Source organism: Kogia breviceps, chromosome 12 (assembly GCF_026419965.1).
Source record: "Kogia breviceps isolate mKogBre1 chromosome 12, mKogBre1 haplotype 1, whole genome shotgun sequence".
Classification (NCBI taxonomy): domain Eukaryota; kingdom Metazoa; phylum Chordata; class Mammalia; order Artiodactyla; family Physeteridae; genus Kogia; species Kogia breviceps.
Window position 1 is genome coordinate 51,670,879 of NC_081321.1, and position 15,007 is coordinate 51,685,885.

A 15,007-nucleotide genomic window follows, 5' to 3' on the forward strand; every position below is an offset into this window, starting at 1 on the left:
TGTATATATGATTTCCTTTAAAGTAACTTACAGATTTTGCTGAAAAAAAAAAATGTAAATACTTCTCTGTCAAACCCTCAGAATTAGCCTAGGGAAGAATATCTTAAATGCTGTCATTTACCCACTGAGTGGAAAAGTAAAACTCTCTTTTTTGTCTTAATGAAAAAATAACAATAATAAATGCAGAGGCAAAAAGTATGTGGAGCATAAGTGGCCTTACCAAATCACTACTTTGAAAATGTTTTCTTAAAATTAAAATTGTAGTCAGTCAAAGGGAGAGACAAGTATCATATGATATCCCTTATATGTAGAATCTTTAAAAATGATGTAAATGAACTTATTTATAAAACAGAGGGCTTCCCTGGTGGCGCAGTGGTTGAGAGTCCGCCTGCCAATGCAGGGGACACGGGTTCGTGCCCCGGTCCAGGAAGATCCCACGTGCCGCGGAGCAGCTGGGGCCGTGAGCCATGGCCCCTGAGCCTGCGTGTCCAGAGCCTGTGCTCCGCAACGGTAGAGGTCACAGCAGTGAGAGGCCTGCGTACCGCAAAACAAAACAAAACAAAACAAACAAACAAACAAAAACAGAAACAGACTCACAGACATAGAAAACAAACTTATGGTTACCAAAGGGGAAAGAGGTGGGGAGGGATAAATTAGGAGTTTATGATTAGCAGACAGAAACTACTATATATAAAATAGATAAACAACAAGATCCTACTGTATAGCACAGGGAACTATAGTCAGTATCTTGTAATAATCTATAATGGAAAAGAATCTGAAAAAGAACATATATATATATATATATATATATATATATATATATATATATATATGTATGTATGTATATGTATAACTGAAACACTTTGCCATACACCAGAAACTAATACAACATTGTAAATCAACTATGCTTTAATTAAAAAAAAAATTTGTAGTCAGTCATATAGTTATTTTGGAAAGGGAGAGTAAATTTCCCTTTTGGTTTCTAACTAAGCTTCTGGGGACTCACACTGCACAATTCCCTGTGATAATACTGAGATGGGAAGCAAGATGCTGGAATTCATCTTTTCATGACTTAAGTTCTGCAACTCAACTTCTGAGCAAGCACAGTGCTTCACCCTCCTTTTTCTCGCTCTTGATAAAGTCTGATTTGGATGGTGGGAGAGCCATTCACACGGTCCACTTCTTTGCTTCTGTCCAGCCAGTGGTAACCATTGGTGCACACATCTAGTATTTAGAAAGGGCCATTTGGTCAAAGATGTTTATTGTATCAGGGTCGTGCTGGCCTTCCATTGTGTTATACACATTCTTCTATTTTCAGTCAGTGGACTTCTTAAGATGTAAATCATCTAGAAACAAGTTTCTGTTACAGTTTTTAATATTGTTAATTTTTTCTCATTGCAGAGCAAAGAGATTGCATTCCAGCTTCATGAGGACTTAATGAAGGTTCTTAACGAGCTCTATACGGTAAGCACATAATCTTTCTTTTGGAAAAATCTTTGGTTTAGAATTCTGGTTTGCAGAAACACTTCTCTTATTAGAACTCATTCCAAGCTAGAGTGTTGATGGATGCTTGTCTGGTTGAAATGTGGAACCGAGTGGATAGATGGCATGAGACTGTTTCAAGTAAATATGTATATGCAGTCAGAACACTTTAAGAAACTGGACTATAGTTGTCCCAAAAAGAATGTTTTTACATGGTTGGATTATATGTGATCTATTCATATATTCAGTTCCAGAATATTGAGGAGGAGGGGTATCTATTTTTCCTCTTGGCAATAGTTTGCTTTTCTGAATTTAAGTTTTTTCAGGTTAATGCATATAATGAGAAGAAATTAAATGATTAACTATTAAAAAAACAAAATCAATGATTAGTCATATGCCTATGTATACTTTGTTTTACAATTAATGATCATATTATTAAATACAAATTCCTTTTGGAGGAATTTGACGAGTTTTTATTTTATAAGAGAACAACATAATGCCAATTGAGTAATGTTAATTTGTTCTGACTATAGATATTTGCATTTTCATTATACAAGATTATTTGAATTTTTCTTTACAGGCAAATTGAACCTGAAACTTATTAAAATATGTTTCTTGATTTGCAAATTCATTTGTTCCTAAAAAGCAAGTGTGTTAAATACAGTTTTGTGAATTAAATTGCTTTTAATGCTCCACTGATACTTGCTAACTAAAAGAATCTGTAGTTTTAAACTTTATAAAATGAGTGATATTCTTATAAAATCCACTTTCCAGTTTTTTTCGTGTGTGATAAATTTGTGTTTTTATGCAGCATGTTTGCTACAACTGTGCTTTTGAATTAACTTGACAGTTTCTAATTGCTTGTTCCTCCTTCAGAAACCTTTAACTTTATGTGCAAAAGCCTCATGTTATAAGGTCATATCCATATAAAAGGGCATTTATTAGCCCACTCTTGGTGTGATTTATTAATTTCTGATAACCTAAGGTATCAACCATTTCTAGAAATCCTGGATGTAGAATTTAAAAGTTAAATCAGCGTTGTGCCTCTGAGACTTCCACAGAAGAAATTCTGTCTTCTTCCATTGAACTATTTTAAGATGAGGGCTTCATGGCACTTTCCTTGTGGTTCCCTTTGCTTGGGCATTGTTTTACCTAGAAATGTAACTCAGTCTCTAATACTTTAAAAAATAAATCTGATGGTTATCATGGCATCATAAACAAGAGCCTGTTGTTTATGGTCTGGAACTAGTAATACTAGTCAGAGCAACGCTGGCAAAGATAAACTTGACTGTTGAATAGAAGAAAATTTGGTAGAATGTCATGAAAATTTTGTCTCAGTGAGGGATGTGCATAGAGAAATTTCTCCTGGATTCAGCCTATCAAGTGGAATTAGACATCTAGGAGACTCTATAGTTGAATCAAGTAAGTTGATAACTCTTCAAACCTCTCATCAGTATCAGTCTGAAAGCCTGAAGGAGCCAGATTCTAGAAAAGGTCACCAGAGTTTAAATAACCCTGTCAGTCTTTTAATCTCTGAATCAGTTGAGGAATCAAGGCATAGAGGAGATAGGCAATGAGGTTTTAATTAGGTAGTCTGTAGATCACTTTGCGCTCTTGGGAGATAATTTTACTTTAAGCAAACCAGAGAGCATGCACATTTGAGGTCAGATGTCATGTTCTGTGGGGAAAGACCGTCTTATTATACACACACACACACACACACACACACACACACACACACACACACACACTTTTTACTCTGAAAGATGGTCTCTCTTGCAATTTGAATTCAGATACATAAATTCTGTCATGTTCAAATGACATTACATTTATTCAGTTTACATTACATATATTCAGTTTACATTCAGAAAGGAAGAAAAAGTGAGGAGTGTTTGAACAGGGGACCAAGGTTTGGGGGAATGCGGTTTAGGTTCTTTATTCAACCACTGACTGGTCACGAATAAATTGCCTTCTGAGTTGCATCATGCATAGAATTTTTTACAACTGATGATGTAATAATGATTGTTGAAGTAAGGTGTAAAATATGTAGCCTGAGGGCATTGAGGATGCTATTTAATTGCCTTTTCAAACAAATATTCACTCCTCCCTTTCTCACAACCCTTGATACTCCTTGGGAGTTGAAGGTGAACTCCTTTTTGAGAGGTACATTAACTTCCTTAAACCAGAGGAGTGCTTTTTATTAAATTACAGTCCAACCTTAGTGGTGGGCAGTAGCCTTATGTGTGGGCTTCCCTACCCCAAAATAGTTCTCTCACAGGTCTGTTGATTATTCCAAGCATTCTATCAGAAGGCTTTGTCTTAAATAAAATACAAATGCTCAGGACAAATAGAAAGAGATGCCTTCTGATCAGTTCTACCTTAAAATGAACCGAGTTTTATCAGATTCTTTGAGAACGGGTTGTATGCATGGGGCATGAAGGCCTAGACCTCTGAGCAGGACAGAGAGGATGGTGGCATCTGAGTGCCGTCTGGAAGGAGAGGAAAGGCTTTGAAGACATGCATACCCTTTTCTATATTTTTGCCTCAACCTTGCCTTTATTTACAGAAACAGGGCCTCAAAGTGGTTTTGAACCTACCATATGGGCAGGCCACAGCAGTTAGGATTACTTGGGCCTTGAATAACAGAGGTACTCAGAATAATGGCATAAACAAGGTAGAAGTTTAACCTCTCTCTCACATAAAAGAAGTTCAGAGGTTGGCAGCACAGGACTGGTATGGAGGTTACATAAAGCCATCAAAGAATCAGGCTCCTCGTAATACACTGTTCAGAGAAACAATTGTATCTTTGTTCTTAGAGTTCAAGATAGTTGCTGGAGCTCTAGCCATTTCATCTGCTTTCCTGAAATGGAGAAAGGAGGCTCCAACAGAATGGAGAAAGGAAAGAAGGGCAGGTCCTCTGTCTCTTACGAAGACTTAATGAAGTTTCCATATAAAACTTTCATATACATCTCATTGGCCAGAACTTAGAAACACAGTTTCACAAGTCTTCAAGGAAGTCTGGGAGTTATAGGCCTTTAGTTGGCCAGCCCATTGGCAGCCAGTTAAAAATTGAGGATTTTGTTAATTTGAGAGAGAATGGGAGATATTTTTTAGGTAACTAGACATGCCTTTCAAAGTAGCTAACATTTATTAAATGCTTATTATATATGGCTAGTTTTTGTGCTAAGCACATGCATTATTTTATGTAATCCTCACAGTGTCTCTATGAGGCAGTTACTATCATTATCCTCATTTCACAGATGAGGAAACTAAGGCACAGAGAGGTTTGTCCAGGTTGCACAATAAGTAGAGTGGGATCTCAAGTCCAGGTCTGGCTCCAGAGCCTCTGCGGGTCTGTCATTTTATCTCTGTTGCCATAGTTTTGGGAAACCATTCTCTAACAAAGATCTCTAAATGTTAATGCCACCCTAACAACACAAAGCACCTAAGCCATTTATCACTTGCTCCTTTGTATTTTTTTTAAATCAATGGCATTAATGTTGCTTTAACAAAAACATAGGTGAAAAATTGAACATGTGCCTCACTGGCAACCTGTACTTCTTAGAAATGTTAATTTAAATGATCTAACAAAAAGGAAAAAGAAAAAATACAAAACCAACAACAGAAAAAACAAAAAAGTTAAAATTTTAAAAAAAGATCTAACAGATGGGACTCACTGGGCTAAAAAGTAAGAGTGAACCAAGATCTTCAAATTCCCTTTCTAAGTCTAATCCACTAATTAACTTCCTTTTCAGTTTAACATGTGAAAGAGAACTAAAGTAGGGTTAAGAAAGCAGGGAGACTGCTATGCTTTAAGGAAAAAAATTGACTGGACTCACATCGAACTTGAATTTGAATCTCGGCTCTCTTAGCCAATCTGGGCATCTTTATTAGTCTGGGAGAAATAGAACCAATAGGAGATTAGATAGATAGATAAATAGATAGGTAGATAGATAGATATGGGAGTGAAATTGATTATAAGGAGTTGATTCATGCGATGTGGAGGCTGAGAAGTCCCCAAATCAGCAGGCAGCAAGCTGGAGAGCCAGAGATAGTTCCAGTCCATCCAAAGGCCTGAGAACCAGGAGAGCTGATGGTGTAAGTTCCAGCCCGAGTTCAAGTCCACAGCAGAAGACCACGTCTCACCTCAAAGACAGGCAGAGAGAGCAAATTCTCTCTTACTCAGTTCTTTATTTTATTCAGGGCCTTAATGTATTAGATAAGGCTCACCCATGTTGTTAGGAAAACTAGTTTATTTATTCCACAGTTTTTGAATGCCTCCTACCATGCCAGGCACTTGTAGATGTACTGGGGATGTATAATAGATGTGAATAAAAACAGACTGTGTTACGTCCTCTCAGGGCATTTATATTCTAGGGAGGAGAAACAGACAATAAACAAATGAATATATAGTATGGCAGGCGTAAGTGCTAAGAGAAAAAATAAAGCTGAGTTAATACAGATTAAGCATTCAGAACAGTGCCTGGCACATAGTAAATGCTTAATAAATGTAGGTAGTGTCATCCTCTTTGTCATTGTCATCTTCCTCATCATCGGTGAAGTGGGGATGGCAACAGCTCCTTGTCTGCCTCTCAGAGTAAAGGTAGAGATCAGGGATGATATTAATAGTAATATCAGATTTTTTTTATATATACATGGTTTTTCCTTATAATCAGTATATATTAGTTTTGTACAAAAAGAAAAAGGATGGTAACTTCCTGTAAGAAAACCAAATTAATAGTAAATGTGAACAGGGCTGTGACTGGGTTAGTGGAGAAGTGAAAAGGCAAAAATGGAAAAATGGTGACACAAAAGGTTAAAAGGAACATTCCATCCAAAATTTGCCTTCATCAGTCTGGTAAAGGGCTCATCATAAAACAGTGGTTTGAAGTGTTAAGCCTGTCCCCTTATACCAAAATCTCAAAAGGTTATGTTGTATTTTAGGAGAAAAACAATTATTTGTCCTATATTAATATTTCTTTACTTTGCCTAGGTTTTACAGCATTATACTCAGTGTTTTGAAAAACAAGGCGCTTACCATCCTCAGTAAGCAAATTCTAACGGAGATTAACACAGATGTCATGGTAAATCCACGTGAAATTGATTGTTAATTATGTGTAATTGATGATTACTCTCTCCATACATCAGCGACACACGTGGCTAGCCAGAGTCAAGAGATAATCCATCTTCAAATTCCATTAAATTAAGAGGAAAGAACTGAGAAAATGAAGATTTATCCAACCCTTACCATGAGGCACATGCAGGATCCCATACATCTCTCACAGCAGTCCTATGAGGCAGGTATTCCTAATCCCAAGGTGACTAATGGGAGTCAGGGCTCCAAATAATTAGCTCAGGGTCACACAGATAGTAAATGAATGCTCCAAAATCTCAGCTCACTTCCATCCCCAAGGCCCGTCAGTTCCCTACTGCACAGCTGCCTTAGGGAAGGATGTGCAGGACAGGTGCGGAGAAGAAGGGTGGAACCTGATCTAATAGGTAAAACTCAGAGTTGAAACTTTTACACTGCACGCTCTGATTGCCACTTGTAAAAACTTGATTGAGCTTTCCAGATTGTTGATGTGGGTTACAAAATGGGCAGACCCAAACGGCTTTGGGTTTGCACACTCAGCTTTAATATTAGGATATGTTCATTTGGGGGGCTGCCTCTTTAAAGCAGCTTTTCATACAGCTTTAGTGTTATATGTGTCAACACCACCTGTTTAGCTGTGTGTTCTCACATGGTGATTAGTGCTAAGTATCCATTACTGGCTATTCCATGCACCTTTGTTTTCTCCCTTCTGAGCCCTAGCTCTAATTTGCCTAACAAATGTAAATAGAGAATAGAAGCTGTCCCAGTACAAACCCAAGTCTTTTGAGCCTCTTGTACAGGAGTTATTTGGAAAACAGGGTTTCTGAATGCACACAGATATCCACCCTAGCCTTTACAAATCTTTGAACCAGTTTAAAATGTTAAAATAAAAAGCTAATTATTTTTAGAGGAGATGGGAGGGAAGACACTGTTTATTATTTCAAGCCCTTCTTAGAAAACTCCACCTCTGAGGACTGCTGAGGAAAGCTTCCTTGGCTGTCTTTGTGAGCCTCCCACAAACCAGGAACTAATGCATTCTTCTATAAGAAGAAACATGCCCCAGGCAAGGTTGAAAGGTCATTCTGAAAAAGCCCAAGCAAGATACTTGCCACATCCTATCAGAAGATTTTTCTCTGTGCCTCAAAGAGGTTTTTGGGTTTTTTTGTTTTATTTTGTTCTGGTTAAGTATTTATTTTAGCTCAAGGGCATTTGAAGTATTTGAAATATATATTTCTGTAGTGAAAATGCAAATTCATTGCTTTGAGAGGGACTACAAAGAGGTCTGGGTCTGGGAACAAAACACTGAACAAAGAGAAATAAGGCAGAAAGGATATGTAAAAGGCTCCCCCAAATGAAAACCTCTCTGGAATACCACATTCTCCTGATGCCACCTGGAAAACTTTTAAAAAGTAGTCTATTTAGAGATCCTGGGCTGACAAAGTGTTTCCATATATCCTTGCCCTGGCTTTATTACTAGACGCTTAGATGGAAAGAAAGAGAGGTATTTGGGATCACATGACTCCCTGCCTTCTGAATTCTAATCTTGGCCTTGACACAGACTGACTTTAGAGACCAGGTTCGATAGTTTAACCTGGATTCATCTTCCTGCCAAAACGATTGAGATTAATAAAATTTCCATTGGAAGACTCTCTAAAGACAGCTGTTGTTTTATTTTTAATTTTTAAAAAATTTGTTATTGAAATATTGATTTACAATGTTGTGTTATTTTCAGGTGTACAGAAAAGTGATTCAGTTGTTTATATATTATATATATTCTTTTTTTTACATTCTCTTCCATTATACGTTATTACAAGATTTTGAGTATAGTTCCCTGTGGTATACAGTAGGTCCCTGTTGCTTATCTATTTTATATAGAGTAATGTGTATATGTTAATTCAAAACTCCTAAGTCATCCCTACCCCCCCCAGGACATCTGTTTGATAAGAACTTTATATGTAGATGTCTTTTAGGGTACCCTGCTAATTAATGAGGTGAAATGCTCGCTAGCTCCTGCTTGGAATTTTTCTTTTCTCTCTGAGATTTGAGAATTAGTTATGGTTGGTGCTTATGAACTACAAATAAAACTGTCTTTTAAAAGAAGTGAGCAATATGAACCAAAAACAATTATTTGACTTAGAAATGAAAAAACAAAATAGTGTTAGAAAGTATAGTTTAGTAAAAACAAAACATTTCTAAAGCATGTTTCATATCAAGAATCGTTCTCAGAGTATTTTATCCAAACTATTACATTCTGAAATATAGTAGTATGACTTTTAAATGATTAGAATGCTTTAATAACAGGCAATCAGAATGTTTCATTTGTATTGGGTAATTAAGGTACTTAGCTTTGTTTATCATTATTCATCAAAACCAAATATATAATACATACACATAGAATAAATCATGGGCATTTTCCTTAGATTTATTGTCTCAAAATGGACTAGAAATGTTGGCCAGTAAAAATCATGTGAATGGAATGAAGATCTAAATCTGTTGAGCCGGGTGATCCATTTAAACATATCTTTTTTTTTTTCTCGGTACGTGGGCCTCTCACTGTTGTGGCCTCTCCCATTGTGGAGCACAGGCGCCGAATGCACAGGCTCCGCGGCATGTGGGATCTTCCCAGACCAGGGCACGAACCCGTGTCCCCCGCATCGGCAGGTGGACTCTCAACCACTGCACCACCAGGGAAGCCCCTCAACATATCTTAACTCGCATGATTATCTGATAGAATTTTGGCGCTGAATGGGCCTTTAGAAATGATCAAATTAACCTCCTCATTTAGAGAGACCATCACAGAGACTCAGATTAAGTGATTAACTAAAGTCCCAGGTTGGAACTGTAACCCAGGTTTTTATTTTAATTCAAATTAGTATATAGGACCCTACTATGTATGTGCTACTGTGCTGGGAGCTTTAGGCAAGACAGTACCAGAAGTCTGGCAAATAAAAGCTAAATAAGGACTAAATAGCAACAGCTAACCTTTATCTGGTACTATTCTAAGCAATTTACATAATTAGCTCTTTAAATTGTTCCAACGGCCCTACAGGGTAGATGAGGCACAGAAACGTTAAGTACTTTGCCCAAAGTCACACAGCTAGGAAGTCTCAGACCAAGCAGAGTCAAAAGACTCAGCTCACACACTGTACTCCCCTTTTTTAATAGATTTATTTATTTTATTAATTTAATTTTGGCTGCGTTGGGTCTTCGTTGCTGCGCATGGGCTTTCTCTAGTTGCGGCAACCGGGGGGCTACTCTTCGTCGCCGCGGGCTTCTCACTGCGATGGCTTCTCTTGTTTCAGAGCACGGGCTCTAGGCGCACGGGCTTCTGTAGTTTTGGCACACAGGCTTAGTTGCTCCATGGCATGTGGGATCTTCCTGGACCAGGGATCGAACCCGTGTCCCCTGCATTGGCAGGCGGATTCTTAACCACTGTACCACCAGGAAGTCCCAGTACTCCCTTTTTAATGGTGATTATAACTTAAGGCAGACCGTTATGTACCAACAGAAAGGTTCATCTAGAGGGCTATGGTTCATCTAAAGGTTCATCTAGGGAGTTCCAAAGAGAGAGGTCCACCCTGAGGATTAAGAAAAATTCAGAGAGGAAAGGGTCTGAAAATGGACAGGATTTTACAAGTAGGACAGATGGAGAGAAGTTGGGGAAGGTTTTTGAGGCAATAGGAGCAATGTGAGCCAAGGCATACAATTAAGATGAACACAAGGCATATTCATAGAATTTCCCTCTGGAGCCATATCTAGAGAGAAAGGAAAAAAATCAGAAGTTGAAAGATTTCAGTAGAGTACCAAATGAGATTCTAAACGACATAGGCAGCAAAAAATGGTTAGACATCTGGTCAAAAGCAATTTGAAAGCTCAAAAATCTTTCTTGCATAGATTAACAAAGGCCTCTCACCTTTCTTCTTTTTTTCCCTCTTCTTTTTAATAAATGGAGTGAGAGGTATTGAATTTGAGAAACAGGTTTATGTGTCAAGATCTAAACCATTTTCCATGAAAAGAAAAGGATTCTGTATCATGCTTTCCATTTTAGTTGATGCTACAATTCCAAGGGTTTCAGGTCTTCTATGATTTTAAAATTCTAACTGTCTGGTGTCCTCAGCTTAAATATTTCGTATACTAAACCATATAACTTATTAAATATTTCATATACTAAACCATATAACTTAAATGTCTAATACACACATGTAATGTTGAAGACATGTGAAACATTTCCCTGAAAAGAATTAATGATTTAAAATTGCAGGTGACTTTGAAATTCTAGTAAATTTGTTGGCCTTTCATTATACATGTACTTTCCCCCTCAACGTTGCCAACTGCTTGAAACTCTCCCTTCACCACTTCTACTGCCACTGTGTTCATTATGGCCCTGGTTAATATGTATTCCAAGTGCCAATTTGTGGGTATTATTCTTTCAGTAGCTTAAACTTATATTTCAGGGCCTCTGAAGACTTCTTATGAAAAACACTTTTTGAAACAAGGACTTTCTGATGACCTTCCCTATCACTGACTTTCTCTGTTGACTTGTTGGGCAAGGATTAAGTCTCTTTGCAGCTCAGTTTCTTTGTTGGATAGAACAAAGACCATCCCTCTGCTCTCAACCTTCAGGTGTGTGAGAGTAAACAAGTGAGCATTGACAGTAAGCACTGACTGAGGCTGTTGTGGGCTTTAAAGATATGATGGGGGGGTGGTATTTTACAATTTTTGTAGCAACTATGAAACACTCACTGTTTGCCAGTTACCACTGCAAGTGCTTGGCGTGTATTAATTCATTTTATCTTCACAGCAACCTTAGAGGTATGGTTCTTATTCCTAATTACAGGTGAGAAAACTGTGGAACGTGATAAAAGGCAAAGCAAGGATCTGAACCCAGGCAGTCTGATTCCTGAAGTTAACCATTAGATCTGTTGAGAAATGGAATAGGTTATCTTATAAGACGGTGCTCTCCTCCTTTGTAGAGTGGCTGCCCAGCGCTTGTATGGAGAGGGTTTGTGATTTGTAAGTTTCTAGGATTCATGGAATGCCATTATTCAGCATTTGTCCCAAATCTCAGAATCTGTTCCCTGTCTCTAAGTCAGTTAAATGGAAAGTACTAAAAGCATAGTTGCCTCAGCTCTAAAATTATTAGAGGATCATCTCTGTTGTGTCCAGGTGATACACACTGAGAGACTGGGAGGAGCCTTTCAATAAATTTACAGGTCCCGTTAATATATTGATGGCAAACAGCCCTGTCATCAATGAGTTAGACTTGTGAGATATTTCCATGTATGGTGTTGGGTGATGGGCTAGATAGAGGTCTCCACAGCTCTGTGTAAACCTCCCAAGGGCTTCCTGGAGAAGCTGACACCTGATTTTCTGACAAAAGAAGTGTGGGAATGGCCTTCCAAGGAAGCAATTCGTGTGTGAGGGAAAGCACAGATGCATGAAAGCACATTGCCTGTGCAGGGAACTCCATGTGCTTGAATATTGCCAAAGTATTAGCAAATCATTGATGTCAGAATAAAGGGAATATTAAACTGGACTTTGTTCAAATCCTCTGCCCTTACCAATTTCTCTTTACCCCACTACAAATGGAGTGCTTGAGAGACAAGAAAGGAAAATATCTTCTGCAAAATTAGAAGTTCCTGGATAAAATGACATTTATTTCATGTTAAAAATCTCTGATCATTGTGAAGTGGTCAGATATTATACCAAATTGTTCATTGCTCTCATGAAAAATAATCCTGATGAACCTAGTATAAATCAATAGAGAATAAAATATAATTGGATTTCTAGTAATAGAATGTAAAGGAATCAAAAAGGACAAGGCCTGTTTGTGGTACATTTTATGGGGCTCAAGAAATTTTTGCTGAATGTGAGTGTTCTTTGAGGGTTCATTCGAGATAGACAAAACCAATAACTCCTGCCTATTACTCAAAGATTTGAATTAGAAGCTGCCTCTGGTGTCTACTGAAAATAGAGCTAGCCCAGATTAAGATTAATAAATATAGGTTGCTTGTCTTACAAATAGAAACATTTTCTTTCTAAGAAGGCAGAAAACAATTTATCCTCTTTAGGATAAATGAGTCATTTTTCATTAAATATTTTTATTAAAGTAGCAAAATCTGGTGAAACTAATTGTAATTTATATTGCCATGTAAAAAATATTGTTAAATTTAGCACTTTGAAAAAGATGACTAATGACCTGCTTTAACTTAAATATAACAGTCAAAGATAAAAGCACAGTAGCAAATCCTTGTGTCAACCCTGCACCTACCAGATAGTTCCTGGGTTTTCCTCCTTAATGAGCACTTGATGACTGATCACTAATCAGTTTGAGAGCTAATTAAAGTCACTAGAGTGATAGATACCCCAGTTTAAGATTCATCAATATAATAGTACATTAGAGTATACAGGCATTGTTCATTTCTAGATATTTTCAGTTCAGCAAAACAGATGAGTTATGGCCTCAGAGCCCATGGAAAATTCTAGGAGGAATCTTATGTCCTCGGCATAGCATGGTATACTATTTGCTGCCTCAATCAACAGAAGCAGGAGATAATTAGTATAATTTGTTGTTAATGGGTTTTTCCTTTTGATTAAAATTTATCTGCCATCTACCCTGACACTGAAAAAAATCAGCCTCTTTAGCAAGTGAGAAGTATATTATATATATATGTATTTCCCCAAACAATAAATACTTGTGATACTTAGTTGTTATAAAATTAATAAGGGAAATCATGGACTCAGAATTTTAGAGTTGGAAAAGCCCTGAGCGATTACATGGTCCAGCCACGTCCTTTATAGGTGAGAACGCTCTGGGCCAGCAGGGTTAGACAGAGCCTTGCCACAAGGTCACAGTCAAGGCCTGGCAGGCTGAGGGTTCACACGCTTGGATATTTAGGACCTGAAAGCTCCTTCCACTATCACAGGCTCTTGTAGGTTCTTGTTGAAGATGGAGAAGAAAACAGTAAATCTCCAACAGAAAACAAAACATGAATGACAGTTCGGATGCTCTTTTCATAAAGACTGCTAGATGTCATCCTATGTTATTTCCTCTGAGCATTGTCAAATATTCTCCATTTCAGGGGATGTGTTAAAATTCTCATCGAAAGAGGCCTTTTAGTTACATGATCAGTTTTTCTGTGGTCAGACCTCTAGTTTGTGCTTTTTCTTTCATTCCACAGTTTTCAAAGTGTTTGAGGTTCATAGTTTGATTTGATTGGTTCCCTAATTTTGGTCCTGTCAGGAGACCTCATGTTGCCATCTCTAATAGATGAAAGTCACACTGAGGGTCAGAAAGACTGAGGTTACAGAACTATTTTGCAGCAAAGCTAGGACCAAAATCCAGGTCTGTTGGATTTTATAGACCTATAAAATGCCGCTCTTTGTAATTACTCCTGAAACAAAATCTTTAACACCACACTGAACAGAATAGAATTATTTTTGTGACTTTCATTAGCCTTACTTTCTCCCTTTGCATGTGTTCTCTATTTTTCCCTTTGTTTATTCTCTGTATCTCTGTTGCCCTGTCATTTGGTTGGTTAGCAGCCAGCAGGGTCCAGAGTCCCAGACAATGCCTTTTGTTCAAAGCATTTGTTTGGATTATAAATATAATTTGATGATAAATTCATACTGTTTTACTGATTTCATTTCAGTGGAGCCATAGCATACCTCAAGTTTTCTTTGATAAACTAGCTATAAAGATGGGATCTCATGCTATTTAATTGTTCATCTTGAGCTATTTGCTCATTTCTAAAGCGCTTTGCTAAAATTCTTACCATACACATAAATGGAAATATCACTTCTTTCCTTTCCTTTACCTCTGTTGGAAATGATAGTCTTTCCAGTCATGGAGAAATCATTACCTATTATTAAAATGAAATATTTTGTGGTAATTTTTTCAAATAGCAATAGCTGCCATTTACTGTGCACTTATTATATGTCAAGCTCTTTTTTCTGTGCTCTTTACATGTCATGACACATCTAATCCTTCCAACTACCCTATGCATGCAGTGAGTAAGAATGTTATGCCCATGTGACAGTGAAGGAATGAAGGCACAGAAAGGTTAAGTTACTTGTTCAAGATCACACAGTAAGTACAGAGGCAGGATTTGAGCCCAAGCAGTCTGTTCTGTGGGTCTAAGCTCTTAACTGCCAGCATACTACCTCTCAAAGTGAGTTCTCATATAAATGTTACTTTTCAAATATAATTACATTTTGTAAATTCTGCTTTCATTGACTTATAGTGAACCATACAAGCCTGGGGAAAGGAAGTGGGAAAGTTCATCATTGTAACAGTCCTATTGACCACTCATTACCTCAGGGATCAGCAACTTTTCCAGCCCTGATGCCACAAATGAGAATAAAATATACTGATAAGTGTCCGTCACAGGCCTGAAGTGGGATATGGGGCATTGGGGTGGGAACTGAGATCCA

The 15,007-nt window shown here is 37.6% G+C and overlaps 1 protein-coding gene across 2 annotated transcripts in view; it reads left to right on the top strand.

Annotated features, from left to right (window-relative positions):
- SRGAP1 (SLIT-ROBO Rho GTPase activating protein 1) overlaps positions 1-15,007 on the top strand; it is a 271,830-nt gene that overhangs the window by 157,616 nt on the left and 99,207 nt on the right. For both annotated transcript variants that reach the window (XM_059080331.2, XM_059080329.2), the window contains exon 4: positions 1,402-1,464. In XM_059080331.2, coding sequence (XP_058936314.1) covers positions 1,402-1,464 — 63 coding nt within the window. The remainder of the gene's footprint in view (positions 1-1,401; positions 1,465-15,007) is intronic.